General features: G+C 36.3%; 1 protein-coding gene and 1 long non-coding RNA gene across 2 annotated transcripts; one reads left to right on the forward strand and one right to left on the reverse strand.

Annotated features, from left to right (window-relative positions):
* The first annotated feature begins 4,182 nt into the window (after positions 1-4,182).
* On the forward strand, positions 4,183-6,620 carry LOC148854064 (glycosyltransferase family 92 protein RCOM_0530710-like). Its single transcript, XM_088983348.1, has one exon. It carries the CDS (start codon positions 4,513-4,515, stop codon positions 6,355-6,357), a length of 1,845 nt encoding a protein of 614 aa, XP_088839474.1. The 5' UTR covers positions 4,183-4,512; the 3' UTR covers positions 6,358-6,620.
* A 366-nt stretch (positions 6,621-6,986) lies between these two features.
* On the reverse strand, positions 6,987-15,471 carry LOC148854065 (uncharacterized). Its single transcript, XR_016112668.1, has 2 exons — positions 15,052-15,471; positions 6,987-7,412 (listed from the first exon to the last, which is right to left on the reverse strand). It is a non-coding gene; the product is annotated as an uncharacterized LOC148854065 (long non-coding RNA).
* Positions 15,472-20,391: the final 4,920 nt, after the last annotated feature.

The raw sequence follows: 20,391 nt of genomic DNA on the forward strand, positions 1-20,391 counted from the left end.
AATAAAAAGTAATAAATTAATAGTTAAAAATTACTAATTACTAATTACTAATCATTAAATGAAATGATTAAAATTAAAAAATAATAATTAATGACTATAAAATATTAAAATAATTAATAATTTATACAATTAAAATTTAAAATAATTTTTAAAATGTAATGAAATAATTAAAATTTACTAGTTAATAAAAATAATTAATAATTAGTAATGTTTAATAAAAAATAATTATTAAATATTAATAATTAATAAAAAATATTTAATAATTAATAATATTATTTATTATTACTATTCACCGAACCACCACCGTAAGTTTCAATGGCAGTGGCAATGGCAAGAAGATAGGAGAGAGAGAGAGAGAGAGAGAGAGAGAGAGAGAAACAAGGAACCGCCGCCGCTATAGCGACGGTGATGAGAAGACAAAGGGGAAAGGAAGAGAGAGTGAGAGAAGGAATCATTGTGCTGCAACTTGCAACAACACTGACAGAAAGGCAGGGGAGAGAGAGAGAGAGAGAGAGAGAAGGAACCGCCCCTGCAAGTTGTAGTGGCAGTGGCAGGCAGTGGAGCTTCGTTGGGTTGCAGATTCACAATGAGGTTCGATTCGAGTAAGGTTGTAGACTCGCAGTGAGGTGCAACGGTGGTGGTAGCGGTGGAGCTTCCTTAGGTTGCAGACTCGTGAGGTTCGATTCGAGGTACACAAAGGACAAAAAACATGTAATATTAAAATTTTTTTGAGGTTATTTATGTCTTTTAAATACCTTTGAATTACGCCTGATCCATTAAACAGCAACTCTATGTCTTAGAAATTAAGATCTGAAATCCAATTTCAAACCTCTAATAAGAGGGTATACCAAACGCTTGACGTCTAAAAAACAACATTTTTAAATTCAGATATGTAAGAAGTCATTAAGTTACGAAATTGATTAAAAATAATCAAACCGAGGAAACAACTCAGATAAAACCTAAAAAGTGTAGGGGTTCGTCCACGAAAAGCCCAAACCTACACATTTTAATTAGATGGGTGATCATAGCCCAATTTAGCACCTTACCCAAGCCCACTTACGGATATAGATCCATTATGGTTTCTGAAGTCTGATTCAAGCTTTATAACTACCAGACTGCGACAACTAGTGGACCACTTCAAGTTCTTGTGTTCATTTCATGTTGGTGGTCTACTCCGATGGTTATATAACACAAGTGGATTAATTGCACTATTGTAAGTGTGGACTCTCCTGTGTAACTCAGCAAAAAACGCACCCTGCGCAGAGTTGAAGATGGTCCTTGACGGAGCACCCTCACCCTCACCCTGACCCGACCGTGATGATGATGGTGTCCGACTTTATGGATGGATGCTAGGATAGACATTATGTTGCTTGAGCCCCACGAAATCAAATATCAAACTGTCAATGCTCTGTCAGAAGGAGAGAGAGAGAGAGAGTCTGGAGTTGAACCTCCATCCGTGAATCATTGCATTCTCTACCAGTGGGACCCCCTCCAATGGGAACCCCATTTTACAAAGTCAAAAGAAAAGAAAAATCAGTAGCAGTAAAATGCATAGAAGGATCCTGGGTTTTCTCTCATCCAATGAGTTGGTGGTGGTAATTGCAGGAAGAATATATTCCATTGGATAAACCCAACAGGGAGACCCACTTGAGGGAAATTAGGATTTGTTTGGTAGTTGAGAATGACAAACATATCAGTAGATGTACACTTTTAAAAAAAGGACATGTATGTATATCCCCTAGCTGCTAATGTCATTCAATTATATGTGGAAGAGGATATTTGTTTATTCATCTCTTACCAATGTACCTAGTGCCATGTACAACTTCCAGCCAACCCTGAAATTACAAAAATAAGAAGAAGAGAAAGAAATGGGAAAAACAAAAGGGTATAGTTCAGTCACAACCCAAATGAAGATCCAGAACTTGCTTGTTGTGATGGTAGGCTGGCCCCAGCTCCCAAGGAGACTAGGACAGTTGTGCTGAATGAGGACCCAGCACCTCAGAACCGGACTATTCTGATAACTTTGGAGTTTATATTATAATCCCATTTAATAACTGTACTGCGATGTAACCTCTCAGAAGGATGAGGATTCATCCGAAGTTCAATAATTTATAATTTTGGGGGCCTCTATATATGAGCCAAACCAAGGATGCCTCCATGAAAGAACAAACACATTAACGTTTACTCTTAAAAAAGTATGTAGAAAGGGCCCCATTTTTTTCCTTTTTTTGGTTTGTGTCAAGCAGGAAGTAGCAAAGCTAACACACAATGGGCTGCCTATAAAAAAGCACAAAAATGGGCATGGATTTGCCGCAATCACTATCTTGTTGCAGCAGTCAAAGTATTGGCAAGTATTGGTCCATATTGGTCATTTAGTCTATCATCAGTACCTGTAAAGTTTCAAAATATTGATGTGCCTGATATTCTGGTAGAGATGTATCGGACAGTGCGGATAATTGCTTACGGCAGTGCGGATAATTCATAAAGTATGATTTGTTAATACTGAAAGCTTCTGAGTTAGAAGATTTGTTTGGGAGGATTATTCTTCATATCGAGCTCTGCATGGGATGCCAGAGCAATGGTTGCGTAGATGGTTGTAAGCTGCTTTGATGAACCAAGGACTAGGCATTTTTCTTATTTGTTGTGGGTGAGTTGAGTAGATAATGAAAATTTTGATAGAAAAATAAGTCCAATGAGGCAATGATGATGTGTATGAGAAATATTATTTATTAGGATATGATAGAATATTAAACGGAAGGGAGGCAGAACCCAGGGAGAATGAAATGAGACAGGAGGCAGCAAATAATTAATTCAAAAACAACTGCAATTGTTCAATGCTGTATTTTATTTCATAACTTGTTTTATGGGCGAAGTGGTTGCTCTTGAAATCCCACAAACGTAACGTAATAATAGTAGGGTTATTTGAGGGAGAAGGGAAGTATATGATCTGGGTTTTGTGCTGCTTCTTCAGGCTTAATTTGGAAAGAGTATAAATACAAATTTGTAGAGTATAAAACCTTGTATTTTGTATGTATTTACATTATATATATTTATATTTGTATTCTTTCTAAACTGAGTCTCGATGCTAAACCTTGCAATTGCACCGTTATTTGTACTCTTATCAAATTAAGCCTTTAAAAAAAGAAAAGATTTAAGGATAAGTGCATCTTTCAAATGGGGTAATATAGGTAGTTTGAAAACTATGATGTGGCAGGCCAAGATGGGCCAGAAACGCAATAGGCGCTTAAAAAAGTCAAAATTTTTAGTTTATTCAAAACAGGTTTATTTCCTAAAAAAAAAGCACTATAAGTGTTTATTGTTCTAGCCTAAAATAAGCATTGCTTCTAATAAGTGCTAAAAAATAAACAAATCTCAAACGGGGCTTAAGAAGCTTCAAATTGATAGCTCAATGCGGGTTCCTTGTTAAGTGGTTAGTAGTCACACTTCACAGTATCACACTTAAAATTGGATTGAAAAAAGGTCAGTTCTCCCCTCCCTACATCCCAACTGTGTCTTAAATGTAAATGGAATACCACTCACTGTTTGTTTCTCCATGGAAAGACGTTTTCACTGTTTTTAAGGATGTTAATGGATCGGTTTTGAATTGGACCCCGTCCAATCCAAAATCAATTTGGAAAGATTGGACAGACCTATAAGACAGATTGGATTGAACCAATCTAGTCTAAAATATTTATTAGATTGGATTGGACCTGGTCCATCCGTGACAAATTTATATTGGATTAAGCCAATATCTGATCCATTGAATAAGATGAGAATATATGTATCAATAGACCAAGTTTGAGTTGAAACCAATCTAAAACAAAATGAATTTGAACAGATTGAACGGTCCAGACATTGAATTGGACCAGTCCAAATTGATTTAAAACATTCATTGAATTGAATTGAACCTGATTCATTTATAATGGACTCACATTGAACTGGATCGAATTAGACCAAATCCAGTCCAATTAACAACCCTAACTGTTTCTCTCTCATCCACATTGATCATTGAAGTGAGTCCCGGTGATAATTCCAACAAATGGGAATATGGGACAGACAATACATGGGATGGAACTTGTATTTCCTTTTGAGTAAAGTTGCCTATTTGGACTGTGGTGATGAGCCCAATCCTCACGCGTCAACAAAATTCACGGGAATTAAGACTTCCTTCCTTCCGCTTCCTCTGCCTTCTGGACAAATATTCCGATACATTCTTTGCGTTTTGGCCTCTTGGTAAAAGAATTTACAGCTGCAGTTAATAGCGTCGACTCCTTCACCCCATAGAGCAGCTTCTTTCTTCTTTCTCTCTCTCTCTCTCTTTCCCCATTAACGCGTCCTCCGTCTATAACCTATTTTCTCTCCTCTCTCTCTCTCTCTCGCCTAAACTCTCAACACTCCAAAGAGTCTCTCTCTCTCTGCTCTCGTCTTGCGTCACAAACTATTACATCTCATATCTACACGATTATAACACCCCACACAAGCTTCAGATCTGGATTCCCGCTACTCCCCACCATGGATTCCGAGCAGCGCCGCAAGAGAAAGCGACTCCTCCCCCTCCTCAGGCCCTCCTTCCATTACCCCTCTCTAATTTGGCCCCTCTTCCTCTGTTTCTCCTGCTTTGCTTTCTTCCTCTTCGATGGCTTCTCCCTTCGCTCTGCTGCCTTCCGCCCTATTCTTATCTCCTCCCATCTATCGTCTCTCTCCTTTTCTGCGAGCAATTCAATTCAAGATTCAACCCTGGGATTGCCTTCCTTTAGAATCGAGGATCGAGTCTTATTCCCGGACCATATTTTGCTGTTTGTCTCTAACTCCAGGAGTACCGGTTCTAGCAGTAGTCTTTCTTATCTGCTGCGCTTGCATCAGGATGGTGAATTGGATTGCGTCTATCAAAAAATCCTGAACAATTCGGATAAGGCCATACAGACGAGAAGCCAAATCTCCGTTCCTGCTCTGTCGGTTGACCAATACGACGATTCACGATCAATTGTTCGGTGTCCGTTTCCGCCGGCGAATTTCTCAGTTGCGGTCAATTTGCGGAGGAAAGGACAGCATGGACGCGGTGACAGGTGGTTTGTACAGATGGATCGGTCGGTTCATTCATGGGAGACTCTGGTGTATGGTGCAGCTTTGGATAGGGGCACGGCTGTCGTCTTTGTCAAAGGCTTGAATCTTCGGTCGTTCAGGGAATCGGATCCAACCCAATTCAGTTGCCACTTTGGTTTGGGGGATTTGGATAAAGGAAGCGGTTTTTCTCTCACGACTCACGCCGTTACAGCAGCTCAGGAAGTCGTCCGGTGCTCCCTCCCTCTTAGCATCAGAAAGAATCCCGATAAAGCTCAGGGAATCCGAGTCACCATCAGTGTTGCCTCCCATTCCAATACCAACCATCGAGCTGCTTCTGCTCGCGTTCCTCTGCCTTCGGTCGCTAAACTTTTTGACTCCAACAACTCAGAAGGCAAACAAAAGAGTAGGACGAATAAGAGGAAGAAGTATGAACTTTGCGCGTGTACCATGCTCTGGAACCAAGCCTCGTCGCTTCGGGAGTGGATTGTCTATCACGCCTGGCTTGGTGTGGAGCGCTGGTTCATCTATGACAACAACAGCGATGACAACATTAAGGAAGTAATCGACGAGCTAGACAAAGAAGGTTACAACGTCAGCAGGTACATATGGCCATGGATCAAGACCCAAGAAGCTGGGTTCTCCCACTGCGTGCTCAAGGCCAGGGATGAATGTAAATGGATTGGATTCATGGACGTTGATGAATTCTTCTACTTCCCCTTCCCGACTTCTCAACACCGTTCCATGGGCTATCCTGGTCAGCATTCATTCCAATCCCTGGTTGCAAATTTCTCCTCCTCGACGGTAACTGGTGAGATCAGGACTGCCTGCCACAGCTTTGGGCCATCGGGATTAAGCACACCCCCGTCGCAGGGAGTGACCGTGGGTTATACCTGCCGGCTCCAAAGCCCAGAAAGACATAAATCCATTATCCGTCCAGAAGCTCTAGACGATACCCTACTCAACGCGGTGCACCATTTCCGTCTCAAGTCAGGGTACAAATACATAAACCTACACCAGAGCACCGCTGTGATAAACCATTACAAGTATCAAGTTTGGGAAGTCTTCAGAACCAAGTTCTTCAGAAGGGTTGCCACCTATGTTGCCGACTGGCAAGAAAATCACAACGAGGGATCAAAGGACAGAGCACCTGGGTTGGGGACTGAGGCCATTGAGCCACCTAATTGGCCACTTCAATTTTGCGAGGTCTGGGACACAGGTCTCAGGGACTTCGTCATAGCTAACTTGGCCGATCCTGTTTCTGGGTTGCTGCCCTGGGAGAGGTCTCTGATGTAAACAAAACTACCGTGGTCGTGCAGCTTGTCTGCCCTTGCAAAACGAATCACACACACAACCAGCCATTCTTTCTCTTCATTGTTTCACTTTTTTTTTCTGTTTTTTTTTTTTTTTTTCATTTGCCTGACATGAAACCCATAAGAAGCCATAGAAGATATAGAGAAACAGAGTTCTTACAAAATTCTAATTCTGTAAACATGTTACGGGATTTCTTGTTCATATGCTCCTTGAATGAATGATTTTATTTATTGATTCATTTTCAATTTTTTGTTCTTTTGATTGCACATGATCATCGTCAAGCTGTGTATTTATTTGGTCATATCAGAAATCATGGATAAAAAGCTCAGCAGTCATCCAAACACTTTCTTGATTATTATTATTATTATTATTATTATTATTATTATTTATTATTATTATTATTACTATTTATTATGCTTATAATAAACATTCTATGCGGTGTAGAGCTGTAAAGAGTTGCAAAAGAATATCTCAATCAGCAAAGGAATGTACGAGCAACTAATGTAGTAAGAAAAAAGCGAAAACGATTCGCAATTGGAACTACAGCGTGGAAGTCAGAATACAAGTCACATGGATGTTATCATTCTAATGTTAAGAGAAATGGGAAAACATTTTGTTTACCCTCAACAACAAGACGCCCACTTCGTAAATCACAGTTCATATCCTTCTACATTTACTGTTTTATTCAGAAGCTACATAAAACATACCCCAGAGATCATATCATCCGATAGAATCCAAATGAGGTTGCTTCCTGAATGAAGAAAACATAATAAAGAAAGCCATATTTATCCAATGTTCTAGGAGAGCTCTATAAGATAGTATAAATTAAAATCCCTAAATGAAACACATTGTCTGAAAACCTTGGCTCTTACAACACCCAATAGGAGTATGGAAAAAAGAAAATCAAAATGAATAGAGGTCTATGGAAGGTTACATTGTAAAATTTTAAGGAAAAAACAAATTCAATATGAATTTTTTGGCCACAATGGGAACTCCTCTCACTGGTTTTGATGTTGAGATTCCTCCTTGTCAACTTTCTGCATAACATGAAAATGGCAATCCATGTTAGTATCTTTTATTGATAATACAGCAGCATATAAGAACAGTCACCAAAACAACATAAATGCAAATGACTAGGGCAGGAAACTCCTCACAGACTATCAATAAAAGAAATCTGTTAGTTTGATACTTAGTCTGACATTTGACAAATAACTAGAGGAAACATACAACAGACACAACAAATGAAAAACATAACCATCAAATAAAACAAGGCCTAAATCCTACCAGCAATATAGATCAAGAAGGTCTCAACCACAATGTAAAAGAAAATGCTTGATCATCTTCACAAAATGATATCAAGGTAGCCGAGTAATACTAGATAGACACAAACAAGTTGCAGACTTTGGAAAATGGCAACCAACGCAAGGAAATCTAAAAAGACATCAATGAAGATGTTTTGACGATCCAAAGAAATAAGAAACCTTCTGATTGATACTTCAAAGTTACTTTGCAAGTTTGCATTAGCTGAATATATCTTGCATGTAAAATATTTAAGAGGTATGAGCAAAGGTTTAAAGACCAAGTTAGGTAAGACTCTTCTTCCTAGGGATGTCCATAAAAAACCGAAAAACCGACCGAACCAAGAAAACCGAACCACAAAATGCGGTTAACTGAACCAATCGGTTTGGTTTTGGTTTGGGATTTTTGAAAAACCAAAGGACCGGTTCGGTTTTCGGTTAACCTACAAAAAAACCGACGGTTAACCAAACCAACCGGTATATAAGTTTTTATGTATATTTTATATATATTTTTAATATGTCACATATTTTCTATGTATTACATATAAATATATATTCATTATCTTTTATTGCACGAAAACATCTATCAAATTTTACAGTAGAAAATTAAAAATGTAAGAACTACACATAGATATAAACAAAGAATGATCTTTAATAACAAATAAAGGAGTGGAGAAACATGATTATTTTGACAAGCATGACACATTTCCCTCACAATCATTCTATGCATCCTAAGTTCAATCGCAAATTACTACTTCCAAGTTCCACTTCAAAATTAAGTTGGAGGATACCAAGTCAAAGTGACACTTATACCTAATCGTGCCCACCGCAAAAAAACACCATGAAAAGGGAAGAGATAGATAATTATAAGTCAAGTGAAAGATTATGGTGCAAAGCAAAACTTAAAGTCAAAAGGCTAATAATATATAACTAGTTGAGTTGACATACCAGTGTGTATTAAAGAACAAAGAGGGAACCCCCTTCCATCCTGCTTGGAGACAAATAGGGAAATAGAATTAACTGATCTTTGAATCAAGAAAACAAGATGTTCACCCAGATACCAAGGCTCTAGCCTCTCTAAGGACATCTACTAGTCTGCAGTCACCACAACAATCAAATATTCACTGTATTGCCTACCTTGCATTCTACTCTTCCTTACTGCATCCAAACCCAGAAAGTGAACTGACATGAAACATTATAATAGAAATAGTGATTGAGCTCTAGGCAAGTTCCTCTCCCACTTAACTCAAGAAGGCAAACATATGAATGACAGAACCATTATGGGCCAAATTCCAGGGAGGCCACTCCCTCCTCAAGAACTCCAATCTTGACGAAATAATAGCCTAAAAACTACAGAAATCATCTACAATGATTTTGTCATTCCTTTCTTACAAATGCTCCTCAAAATCTCCAAAAATTCAACACAAGTTTCATTATTGCAACTACCAAAGCAAACTTATTAGAGAAGCATCTCATTATGGTGAGCCCAAGAAATTCTAAGGAATCAGAGACATGGTTTCAAATGCTAAAAGCAAGGTAATAAATCCTCCTATGATTTTCTGAGGAAATCAGAGAGCCATCAACCATGAATATCTTATATATATAGATATATATATATAGATAGATAGATAGATAGATAGATAGATAGATGGAGAGGGAAGAGAGAGAGAGAGACAAGACCTACCAAACCTCAATATTTCGACCTCTACAAAAAGGATTATGGCTTAGATTGACCACCAAACTAGATTCAGCATGATCAACTATGATGCCGTTTTGCAAGTCTTTTTAGGAAGATCTTCTGACAGCCTAGAAGGCCAAAAGATGTAATGAGCTTTTAGGGGCTTGTCTTTAAAGATCTAGACAGTTTGGTAAGTATCCTAGTCTACAATGATCTAAAGAGCTGTTAAGTAAAAGATTTTTGGTGCAGAAAGACAAGAAGCTTCATTTGAAGCTTCCAGATCCAGATTTTTGGCCATTTTGGGCTTCCATGAGCTTTTTAGGGCATAGGTCTTTCTAGCTTCCTGTCTTTCATTTCCAAACAGAGAAAGACCAAATTCTAGTCTTCCAAGCTTTCCAAACCCAGAAAGTGAACTGACATGAAACATTATAATAGAAATAGTGATTGAGCTCTAGGCAAGTTCCTCTCCCACTTAACTCAAGAAGGCAAACATATGAATGACAGAACCATTATGGGCCAAATTCCAGGGAGGCCACTCCCTCCTCAAGAACTCCAATCTTGACGAAATAATAGCCTAAAAACTACAGAAATCATCTACAATGATTTTGTCATTCCTTTCTTACAAATGCTCCTCAAAATCTCCAAAAATTCAACACAAGTTTCATTATTGCAACTACCAAAGCAAACTTATTAGAGAAGCATCTCATTATGGTGAGCCCAAGAAATTCTAAGGAATCAGAGACATGGTTTCAAATGCTAAAAGCAAGGTAATAAATCCTCCTATGATTTTCTGAGGAAATCAGAGAGCCATCAACCATGAATATCTTATATATATAGATATATATATATAGATAGATAGATAGATAGATAGATAGATAGATGGAGAGGGAAGAGAGAGAGAGAGACAAGACCTACCAAACCTCAATATTTCGACCTCTACAAAAAGGATTATGGCTTAGATTGACCACCAAACTAGATTCAGCATGATCAACTATGATGCCGTTTTGCAAGTCTTTTTAGGAAGATCTTCTGACAGCCTAGAAGGCCAAAAGATGTAATGAGCTTTTAGGGGCTTGTCTTTAAAGATCTAGACAGTTTGGTAAGTATCCTAGTCTACAATGATCTAAAGAGCTGTTAAGTAAAAGATTTTTGGTGCAGAAAGACAAGAAGCTTCATTTGAAGCTTCCAGATCCAGATTTTTGGCCATTTTGGGCTTCCATGAGCTTTTTAGGGCATAGGTCTTTCTAGCTTCCTGTCTTTCATTTCCAAACAGAGAAAGACCAAATTCTAGTCTTCCAAGCTTTGAAAAGTCTGAAAAACCACACAAGAAGATTTGCCAAATGCCTCCTATATAAACCCAGGAAGAAGAGACCCAAAAGTGCAGTTCAGTGACCAAAGACTTCCAAACCTTTAACTCTCTCACCGGATATAACATTTTACTTGATTAAAGAAAGGAGATGGGGAACTTGGTAGATGCATTTGCATTGGATATAAAGAGTGGAAATGTTTGCACATTAAGAATTCCACCCATTGGAAACAGGATCATAGTTGCAACAGATAATAGAATTCCATTCATCAAAAAGAAAAAAAAAAAAAAAAGATAATAGAATTTCATATTTTGAGGGTTCCACAAGGAAAGAACCGTTTTATTTGCCCAAGAAAGGCAACATTCATTCTTTAAACCTCTCCAAACCAAAACCGTTCCTGTTAAACAAAGCACTTTTACATGCAAACAACCAAATTATATGTTTTAGACACTCCAAATCCCCTACACTGTCCCATTCTTCTCAGTTCTTGATGATTTAGGAGGATGTTCAATGACTGAGAGATGATAAACAGGAAAGTCAGTGAAAGTGGATATAATTAGGAGATCCAGCCACCAAAGGAAACGCATTCTAGCCAAACTGTCCTGTTTAAAAAAGAAAAACACCTAAAGATGCAGCTAATAAAAAATAACAGCTTTTACACACCCCAATTCGTATAACTTTCCCATTCTTCTTAGTTCTTAATGACTTGGAGGATATTCAAAGACTGAGAAATGATAAACAGGGAAGCCAGTTAAGGTGGAGTTAGTTAAGAGATTCTACCACCCAGGTATATTGTTATTCAGGTAACAAGCTTCTCAGTGAATTTTTAAACATCCAGGCCCCAAAACATGACCAGATACAGATAATCATCCAAGGATATTACAAGATATTTCAAAGGAAGGCTCTTGACTGTGCATCCTAAATTTTAGCCATTCACTTTATTTTCGTGCTAAGTTTTTTTTTTTTCTGATCAGTTATTTTCATGCTAAGTTCCTATCAAACTGCTCTTATAAAGTTAATCTGAGACTTGAGTTGCCTTGGAAGTGCATGGAATATGGTTTAAATTTGAAATCATCTTAAAGCCATAGAGCAAAAGTTTAAAGATGATGTCAGCACATTGTCAGGTAAAATATTTCAACCAGAGTACCCATATCATAACACCATCTATGCAACTCCCTAGGCTTTTTGAAGGCCCATCGCCTAGGCAACCAACTAGGGTCATAGATATAAACACTCTACTAGGGGGTGAATAAGTAATTCTGCACCTTTGTATACAAATGTCTAAGCTATTTTGGTTTAATAGGAACATATGTGAAGCCAAAAATTAGGGCCCTCAATTCTTTCTGCATACAAGTATTCTACTCCAAACCAATGATTTAGAGACTGTCCTGGATGTCAAACTGGAAAGCTGCCAAGTCAATTCAGCAGTTCAACCAGTAGTTCATCCTTATTATAATCAAAACCGTCACAAAATAGGGACCCTGTCGACTGCCTGGTTTACCAGTTTGGATGAGTCAAAGAAGGTTTGAAAACATTGTTGTCAAATTGCATTTATCAAAAAAAAAATTCTTTGTTTACAAATTGGGAGGTTATCCATAAATCTTTTCATTTAGGAAACTATCAAAAAAAATCTTCTAATTGTTCATAAAAAGCACGTGTATGAGTAACATATAATTACATAACATTATGTATAACCATTTATAAGCATTAAAAATGCATAAATTCCCTTATTTTTTGTCACTTCAACATCAACTTGCCTTGCCAGGGCAAAAATGATTTCTACCCTTTGCCAATTCTGAAGCCTCTCGATGTATTACACTCTTGAAAATTCGCAGTCAGACAACTTGAAGAATTCCAGCCAGAGAAAGAAGAAAAGCAGCATCAAGGTTTCTCATCAAAACCATTTCTTAATGAGAAACATCTCTTCTAGGGAAAACTTAAATGCACAAAAAAGAGTTAAAGATAAACATGCTACTCACATACTCAATCTGGAACGAAAAGCTTCCTTTTTCTCTTGATAATATCCAAGGAAACACAACTAACTTTTTTTTTTTTTTGATAATTGAGGAAACACAACTAACATTGTTATAGGCCTTTCCCATATCCAACTTGCACTCCACTCGGAAAAAAAAAAAAAATCTGAAAAAAGGTTGATGATTGCACCCATTAGCATAGAAATATCTAAAGTAAAACTAACCAGATGTTTAACATAGATGGTGAACTAGAAGGCACAATCTTCCATAAGGGGATTCTGCAACCCATTACACAGCAGAGACTCATTGATTTTTCAGGAGTTTGAATGTTCAATTTCTGCTGCAAAAAGAAAATCCCCATTCCTTTAAGATTGCAAGTTGTCACCAAGGCTCAAGCTGGTAACCTATCTCTCTCCTATAGCCCCTTAATGTTAAGGATTCCGTTGCGGAAGAACAAAACCAAGACCAAAGTCAAATGGAAAATAGAGAAAAACAAGAAGAAAATGCAAAATAGACAAATTCAAGAATGCACACAGAGATCAGCTTATAGCTTACGTCCAAGGGCAGAGGAGTAGAAATTCACTTAGAAAACGGCAATGGAGGATACAATGTTGTGCAACCTCACTCTCCCAGAAAATCCTAAACCCCAATACACCTAAGCCTTCCACTCACAGATTTTCTCTATCATTTTCCGCAAACCAAAGATGCAGAAAAGACAAAACCCCAACTTAAGATGGCATATTCGGGTCAGACCCAAAAGCTGAGAATGGAGGAGGTGTAGACTGCCACAGGAATCATGGGGATCCACTGCCACCACAGGCCACTATGAAATTTTGCCTTCGGATTTCTCTACAAATGTGGGTTGGGACATGGAGCAAGACACAACAAAGAGTTCGAGGCACAACTCAACAGATTGCACCAGATAATGGACACAAATCCGTTGACATGTCACTGTATTACTCGAACGGAACTATGAATAGTGTCCACATGTTACCATGGTAGCATAAGATTCAACAACCTATTTCAGCCACTTTAGTGGTTCAACTGATAACCCATGATTCCATATTGTTCAGTTTCTAGATGCAACATGTGCGTACTGGAAATTAAGACAATTTTATCTGTGAAAACTTTTAACCTTTTATGTGTCCTGGGATTTAGTATTAGTTCTTGTTTTTGGTTCATTTAGATGGTGTTTGGTTCCATTGTCGTCTATGAGAAAATCAGCACCAGCTCAGCGCCAAATGGGCATTTCCTCATATGAAGCTTGAAATTTTGTTTGGTTAAGCCATTTATCAAGAAAATGTTTTTCTTGAGTTGTGTTAGAGACATGCATTGGAGAGCCACCCTTTTATTGTTTGGCTTACGTGGTGCCTAATGGCACCTTCTGTCATAAAGTAAAAAAAAATGTTTTTTTCTGATAAACGGCAATGGAACTAAACAGCCCCTAAAACATCTGACTTCTACTAAACCATTAATCCGTGATTCTGAGAACTGCAAGGGTTCTACTTTCGATTAAAGGGAGAGTTCAATATATGGATTTTATGGTTTCACTAAACTGGCATTAGATTCTGAAACACGGATTACTATTATGTATTTACTCCTGCTGGCTGGGCACGGGCAAATATTTGAAAGTGGTAAATCAGTAGGAGTTGCCATCAAACAGGGATAAAGATCATAGCCTTCACTAATATTATTATAAAAAGAAAAGGAAAAAAAAAAAAGATTGGGAAAACGGAGTTTTAAGTTAGTTTACAAAAAACAGGAAACTTTAACAGCAACGAGTCAAATTTCCAATAACTGGTAGCTCCTTAGAGCATGTGCCAAGGGTAAGTCATCATATTGCACAGAATTAATAAGAATTTGGTTATTCAAACAGATGTTACCGGTTTTGCACAAAAACAGGAGTCGTTGTTTAGAATATCGATGAGGTGGAGATGGATTAGATAACACCATCCTTTCGATACTTGTCATATTCTTGGAACTGATGATACGCTCAATTCAGTTCAATAAGCAGGGAAGAAATCAAACTGGTGGATCTGGCTCACAAACACTCAAGGAAGAGGTACTTCCCCCAATTGACGTTTTGTTCAAATGTGAAACCTCGGGTAGAAAAAATCAAAGTGCCAGGTTCAATAATCTCCAAAATATTAATTCAAAGAGAAAAGTTCCAAAAGGGAAAACCCGTTTTAATCCAAAAGGCCCATTAAGAAATGTTTCAACTTTCGACATCTTTCTCTATTAATTTCTAGAAGTCTAAGATTTAGCTCCAAATTACATAGAATGAACATCATTATAGTGCTAGACATTTAAACAACAAAGAAAATGATAAAGGAGAAAGGAAATGGAAGAAAAAGGGAGAGTGAGAGATCAATGGATAAGAGTTGGATGAGAGGAGAAGATGAGGAAATATGATGGTGTACCGATTGGGCGTTGTGCCAAGCAAGTCCTCTGTAGACGTTAACAGAGAAAGTGGCTGTGAGATAAATGGTGGCGACGCCCAGTCCGGCCGTAAAGGCCTTGAACGCCCAGTCCCCTACTTTGCCTGCGATCCCCATTTCTTCCCTCCGACCGTATCTATCTTCTCCAAAGTCCAAACCACTTGTATTCAAGAATTACCTATAAAGCTGAAGCATCGAAACTCCACTCCACAGCTCCTATTTTATTCCCAAAACCCTGCCTGCCTCAGCCTCAGAGTTGTTACGTTGGTTCATATTACACAGCCACGCAATCAAGCAAATTAGGACTTCGGAGTTGACTGTTAGACATGAAAATACGAAAGCCAGCCTCCTCTTGTCGTGTAATCTGTCTAGGTTACACACTAAATGGATCGAATTCGAATTGGATCAAGTTACATCCGAATTCGATTATAAATTTTTAATATCGAAATTGGACGGTGGGTATTGAAAATGAATATTGAAACTTAAATTTCATTAAATATTCAAGTATTCTATTCATTATCAATTTAGGTAATTAATAAATATATAAAATATATATTTATATATTATTATTTATATAATTAAGTATTATTTATAAATTATATAAAATGTATAAATAATTTATAAATTATATATAAAAATCAAATAATTAGTTGAATTTAGATATTTATTAAATCTAATTAGGTCATATATAAATTTGATTCGATTGTGTCCAATCTTCAATTAGATTTTCAAATAACACTCCTACTCTCCCAACTTGCTTTAGAGAATTCATCCGAAGAAAAGCCCTCCTTTTGTTTTGAACATCATTTGGGCTTCTAAGATTTTTCGCCAAATAGGGGTGCAAATGGATCAAATCATGATCCTATCTGATCCGAGATCCGGTCCTATTTGGTCGAATTCGGATCACCCCTGGTCGGGACTTTGGGTTAGATTCTATGATCCGATCAGAAATCGGATTGGATTCATATCACCCCCTATCCGATCCAATGTGTTATATATTTATAAATATAGATATATAAATATATAATACACATATATATACAAATGTTGTTTATTTATAAATATATTATTTATATTATATTTTTATAAATTTGTTACATTATTTATTTTTTTTATAAAAAACATGTATATAAAATGAAAATAATTAAAAAATACTTAAAATTTTTGTTTTTTCTATATTTAAATTAGTACTAGAGGGACCCGTGCGATGCACGGGATTTATTATGTGAAAGATAAATAATAGAAATGTTCATTTACTAAAATACCCCTTATAGTTTCATTGATTCACTAAAATATATCATATACTTAGCATTTTACTAAACCAATACTTATAATTTGCAATGGATTTAATCAATTTTCCATTAGATGATAGTGGAAAATGACAGTGTTGACCCTAATGTTCATTTAAATAATTTAACCAAAAGAAAATAAAAATAAAATTACCATTTTTGCCCTTAATAAAACACGGACAACTACTCTATTGGCTATATTTGGTCAATTTTGTTTTCTATATAAAAAAGTGTTAAGGGTATTTTTGGAATAAAAAACCATGGGTGTAATTACAAAACAAACACTCCTTAATGAAAGGTTGATTAAGTAAATAAGTTATAAAATATATGGGATGTTTTAGTAAAATAAAAACTATAAGGTATGTTTAAGTAAATATGTAAAACTATAAGGTGTGTTCTAGAAATGATCCTAATCGAAACACATAAGAGTATACAATTGTTTTATATTTTCAAACTTTTAAATAATAATAGTTATTCATAGTTTATATGCTACTTTTAATAAATTTTTATAATACAAAAATAAAAATAATTAATTTCAGTTAAGTTTATTCATCAAATTGATGAAACCAATCAACCTAACCAACTCGACCCAAGTTGGTTAATTTTCTAGTATTTTAGTTTGGCTTTGGTTCAAAAATTTCCCGATTCGACCAAGTTGGATTATTTTCACTTTGGCCATTTGTAAACCAACCAAAATTGAACGACCTAACCATGGATATATATTAATATTTTATATTTTAAATATAATTTTTAATATAGAAAAGTGGGAAATTTCCCATATTTTTAAGTCTAAAATGTTTTATATCCTAAATCTAATGTTTAAATTTTTTTTTTTAATTTTCCCTAGCCTTTAGCCTACCTCTTGCACTTGGCTTTCCTTTGTCCTTCAATGAGACTCCCGTGTTACTAAAATACCCTTATAATTTCATGGATTTACTAAAAATCTACCATATAATTATTATTTTATTAAAACACCACTTATAATTTGCAACGGATTTAATCAATCTTCCATTAGATGATAGTGGAAAATGACAATGTTGACCCTAATGTTCATTTAGATAAATTTAATAAAAAGAAAATAAAAATAAAAATACCATTTTGCCCTTAATAAGACACAAGCAACCACTCTATTGGTTATACTTGGCCAATTTTGTTTTTTGTATAAAAAAGTGTTAAGGTATTTGATGGAGCGCAATCCGGCCGGTCCTAGCTGTCAACGATCTTGCCTCTGGCTGGAGCAGAAGGTGCCTGACGGGGAAGAAAGCGAATATCTCCTGGGAGAAACCCGGGGAGAGTGCTCCAGAGCTCAAGTTAATATCTTTTCAAAGGCAAGATAATAAACCAAATGGCACAAAGTTATCACATACCTCCTTCTTGGGGGAAGAGAGCCTTTTATAATCACTTTGCACACTCACTCCCAAACTCCTGTCAGGTCGGGTATCATTACCTCTGCACTTATGCCAGTTCGGGTGTCATCACCTCTCTTTGTCGGAGCCGTCTCTGTGACTGGAGGTGGTAGTGGCAGGTGGTCGTTGAAGTGCGGCTGTTAAGCGTCAGATCCTAAGTCAGTCAGGTGCGCCGCCTCAAGATACGAACTCCTTTGGTGTCAGGTACGGTTGTTAAGCTCGACAGCCTGGAGTCGAAGTGCTGGAGTGGTGTGCGAGGTGAAGTCTTGAGTTCGGGTAGAGGTGTGGCCCGAACTGCCCTGGGGCGGGTCAGTTCGGGTTGTTGCCCTTTGCGCTCCTCGTAAGGCTCGGGGTCAAAGGGAGAGTTTGGGCTCCTTTTGAGGGGCTCGGACCGCTGGTTCCTCCTCTCGGAGCTTGCGCCTTGAGCGTACTGTCGTGTCAAGCTGTTGCTTCTGCCACGTGTTGAGTGGTCAAGAGGTTGGGCCAAATCTTTCTTCATCAGTATTTTTTTGGAATAAAAAATCATGGGTCTAATGGCAAAACAAACACTCCTTAAAGAAATGTTCATTAAGTAAATAAATCGAAAATATATGGGATATTTTAGTAAAATGAAAATTATAAGGTAGGTTTAAGTAAATATGTAAAACTATAAGGTGTGCTCTAGTAAATAACTATAATAGAAACACATAAGAGTATACAATTGTTTTATATTTTCAACTTTTTAAATAATTAATAATTGTTCATATTTTATATACTAATTTTAATAAATTTTTTTATAATACAAAAATAACAATAATTAATTTCAATTATGTTTATTCATCAAACTTATGGAGTTGACCAACCCGATCAATTCAACCCGAGTTGGTCAATTTTTTAGTATTTTATGTCGATTTTGGTTCAAAAAATTCTCAATTCGACTAAGTTGGATAAGTTTCACTTTGGCCATTTGTAAACCGACCAAAATTTAACGACCTAACCATGGATATATATATATATATATATATATATATATATATATATTTTAAATGTAATTTGTAATATGAAAAGTGAGAAATTTTCCATATTTCTTAGTAAAAAATGCTTCATCTCGTAAATTTATTTTTTAATAATTGTTGCGAGTAAGGTGGTTAGGCTACGCATGGGAGTCTCCTTGAAAGACAAAGGAAAGACAAGTGTAGGAGGTAGGCTAAAGGTTAGGCAAATGATGTGATATAATGATTATCTCGTTATAAATTGGACCCCTATTTATATGAAGGGATCCCGAGGTCCCAAAAGGAATGAGCCAAAAGTATTTGGTTCCCATTAGGAAAGGAAATCTTGGACTTTATTTCAGTTATTAGGGAACACTACTAGGGTTTCGCCACGTGTCTTATGAGATATTTCAAGAATGAACTTTCCTTTCATTTGAGGATTCTCATAATACACGTGTGCTACCTCCTTTCATGACCATTTTAAAAAGACATGACATGAGTGACGTCACTATTTAGCCAGCGCACCCTCATTATGCTCATGGGGTGTCCTATCATGCGAATTATATAACAATGCATGTGTTTCTATTATTTGTTTCTAATCTGTGGTGATTTTGCGTTCATCGCAGTTCAGTGATGACTTTAAACTCATCGCAAGTCCACGCGGGTTCAGAGCTCATCGCAGTTCAGTGATGACTTTAAACTCATCGCAAGTCCACGCGGGTTCAGAGCTCATCGCGGTTTTGCAATGAATTTAAACTCATCGCAAGTCCACGTAGGTCCAAAGTTCATCTCAACCTGTTTTGGTTATGAGTTCATCACAGATGTGTGATGAATTATGAACTCATCATAGATGTGTGATGAGTTATGGACTTATTACAGGCATTTGCATAGTATTAGTTTGACACCTCCTCTTTTTTGATGGTCTAAGTGACCACTATTTACCTACAATTGCACTGTAATTTTACTTTTAAGTTTAAATCTTTCGAACCAATTGACCTTTTATGAAAATCAACCCAAACCGATACAACTTGAGTGGGTCGATTTTCACAAAAGGTCAGTCGATTTCAGCTAACCAACTCCTCAACCTGACCAAGTCAATTTGGTGGTCAAATAGCGTACAACCAGTTCGAACCAACTCATGAACACATATAACTTTAGCTATATTAATAGTCTTATCTCCGATAAATAACAATAGTTTAATCTACAATATTTATTAAAAATTTATAGCGAAAACACACAATATAGAAAATATATTGATAATCTTAAATAGAATAATCTTAAATAATAGTTTAATCTCTAATAAATATTAATTAATCAATAAGTTATAACAAAAATACAATAAATACAATAAATACAATAAGTACAATAAATTATATTTAAAAATTTTAATAATAGTAGTTTAATCTCCAATATTATTGAAAGTTTTCTATTAAATAACAAAAAAATTTATACATAATCATTGAAAAATACACTTATCACAAAAACAATAAATTATTACTAAAATATAACAAATATTAATTTTAATATTAATAATTATATAATAAATACAGATTAAGAGTTTAAAATTATTTTTAATAAATATTAATGTTTTTGAAAGTTATTTTCTCGAATTATTACTTTATATAAGTGAAATTAGTTATTTATAATATTATGTAA

The sequence above is a fragment of the Nelumbo lutea genome, chromosome 4 (assembly GCF_056320005.1).
Source record: "Nelumbo lutea isolate HS-2025 chromosome 4, American lotus-T2T, whole genome shotgun sequence".
Classification (NCBI taxonomy): Eukaryota; Viridiplantae; Streptophyta; class Magnoliopsida; order Proteales; family Nelumbonaceae; genus Nelumbo; species Nelumbo lutea.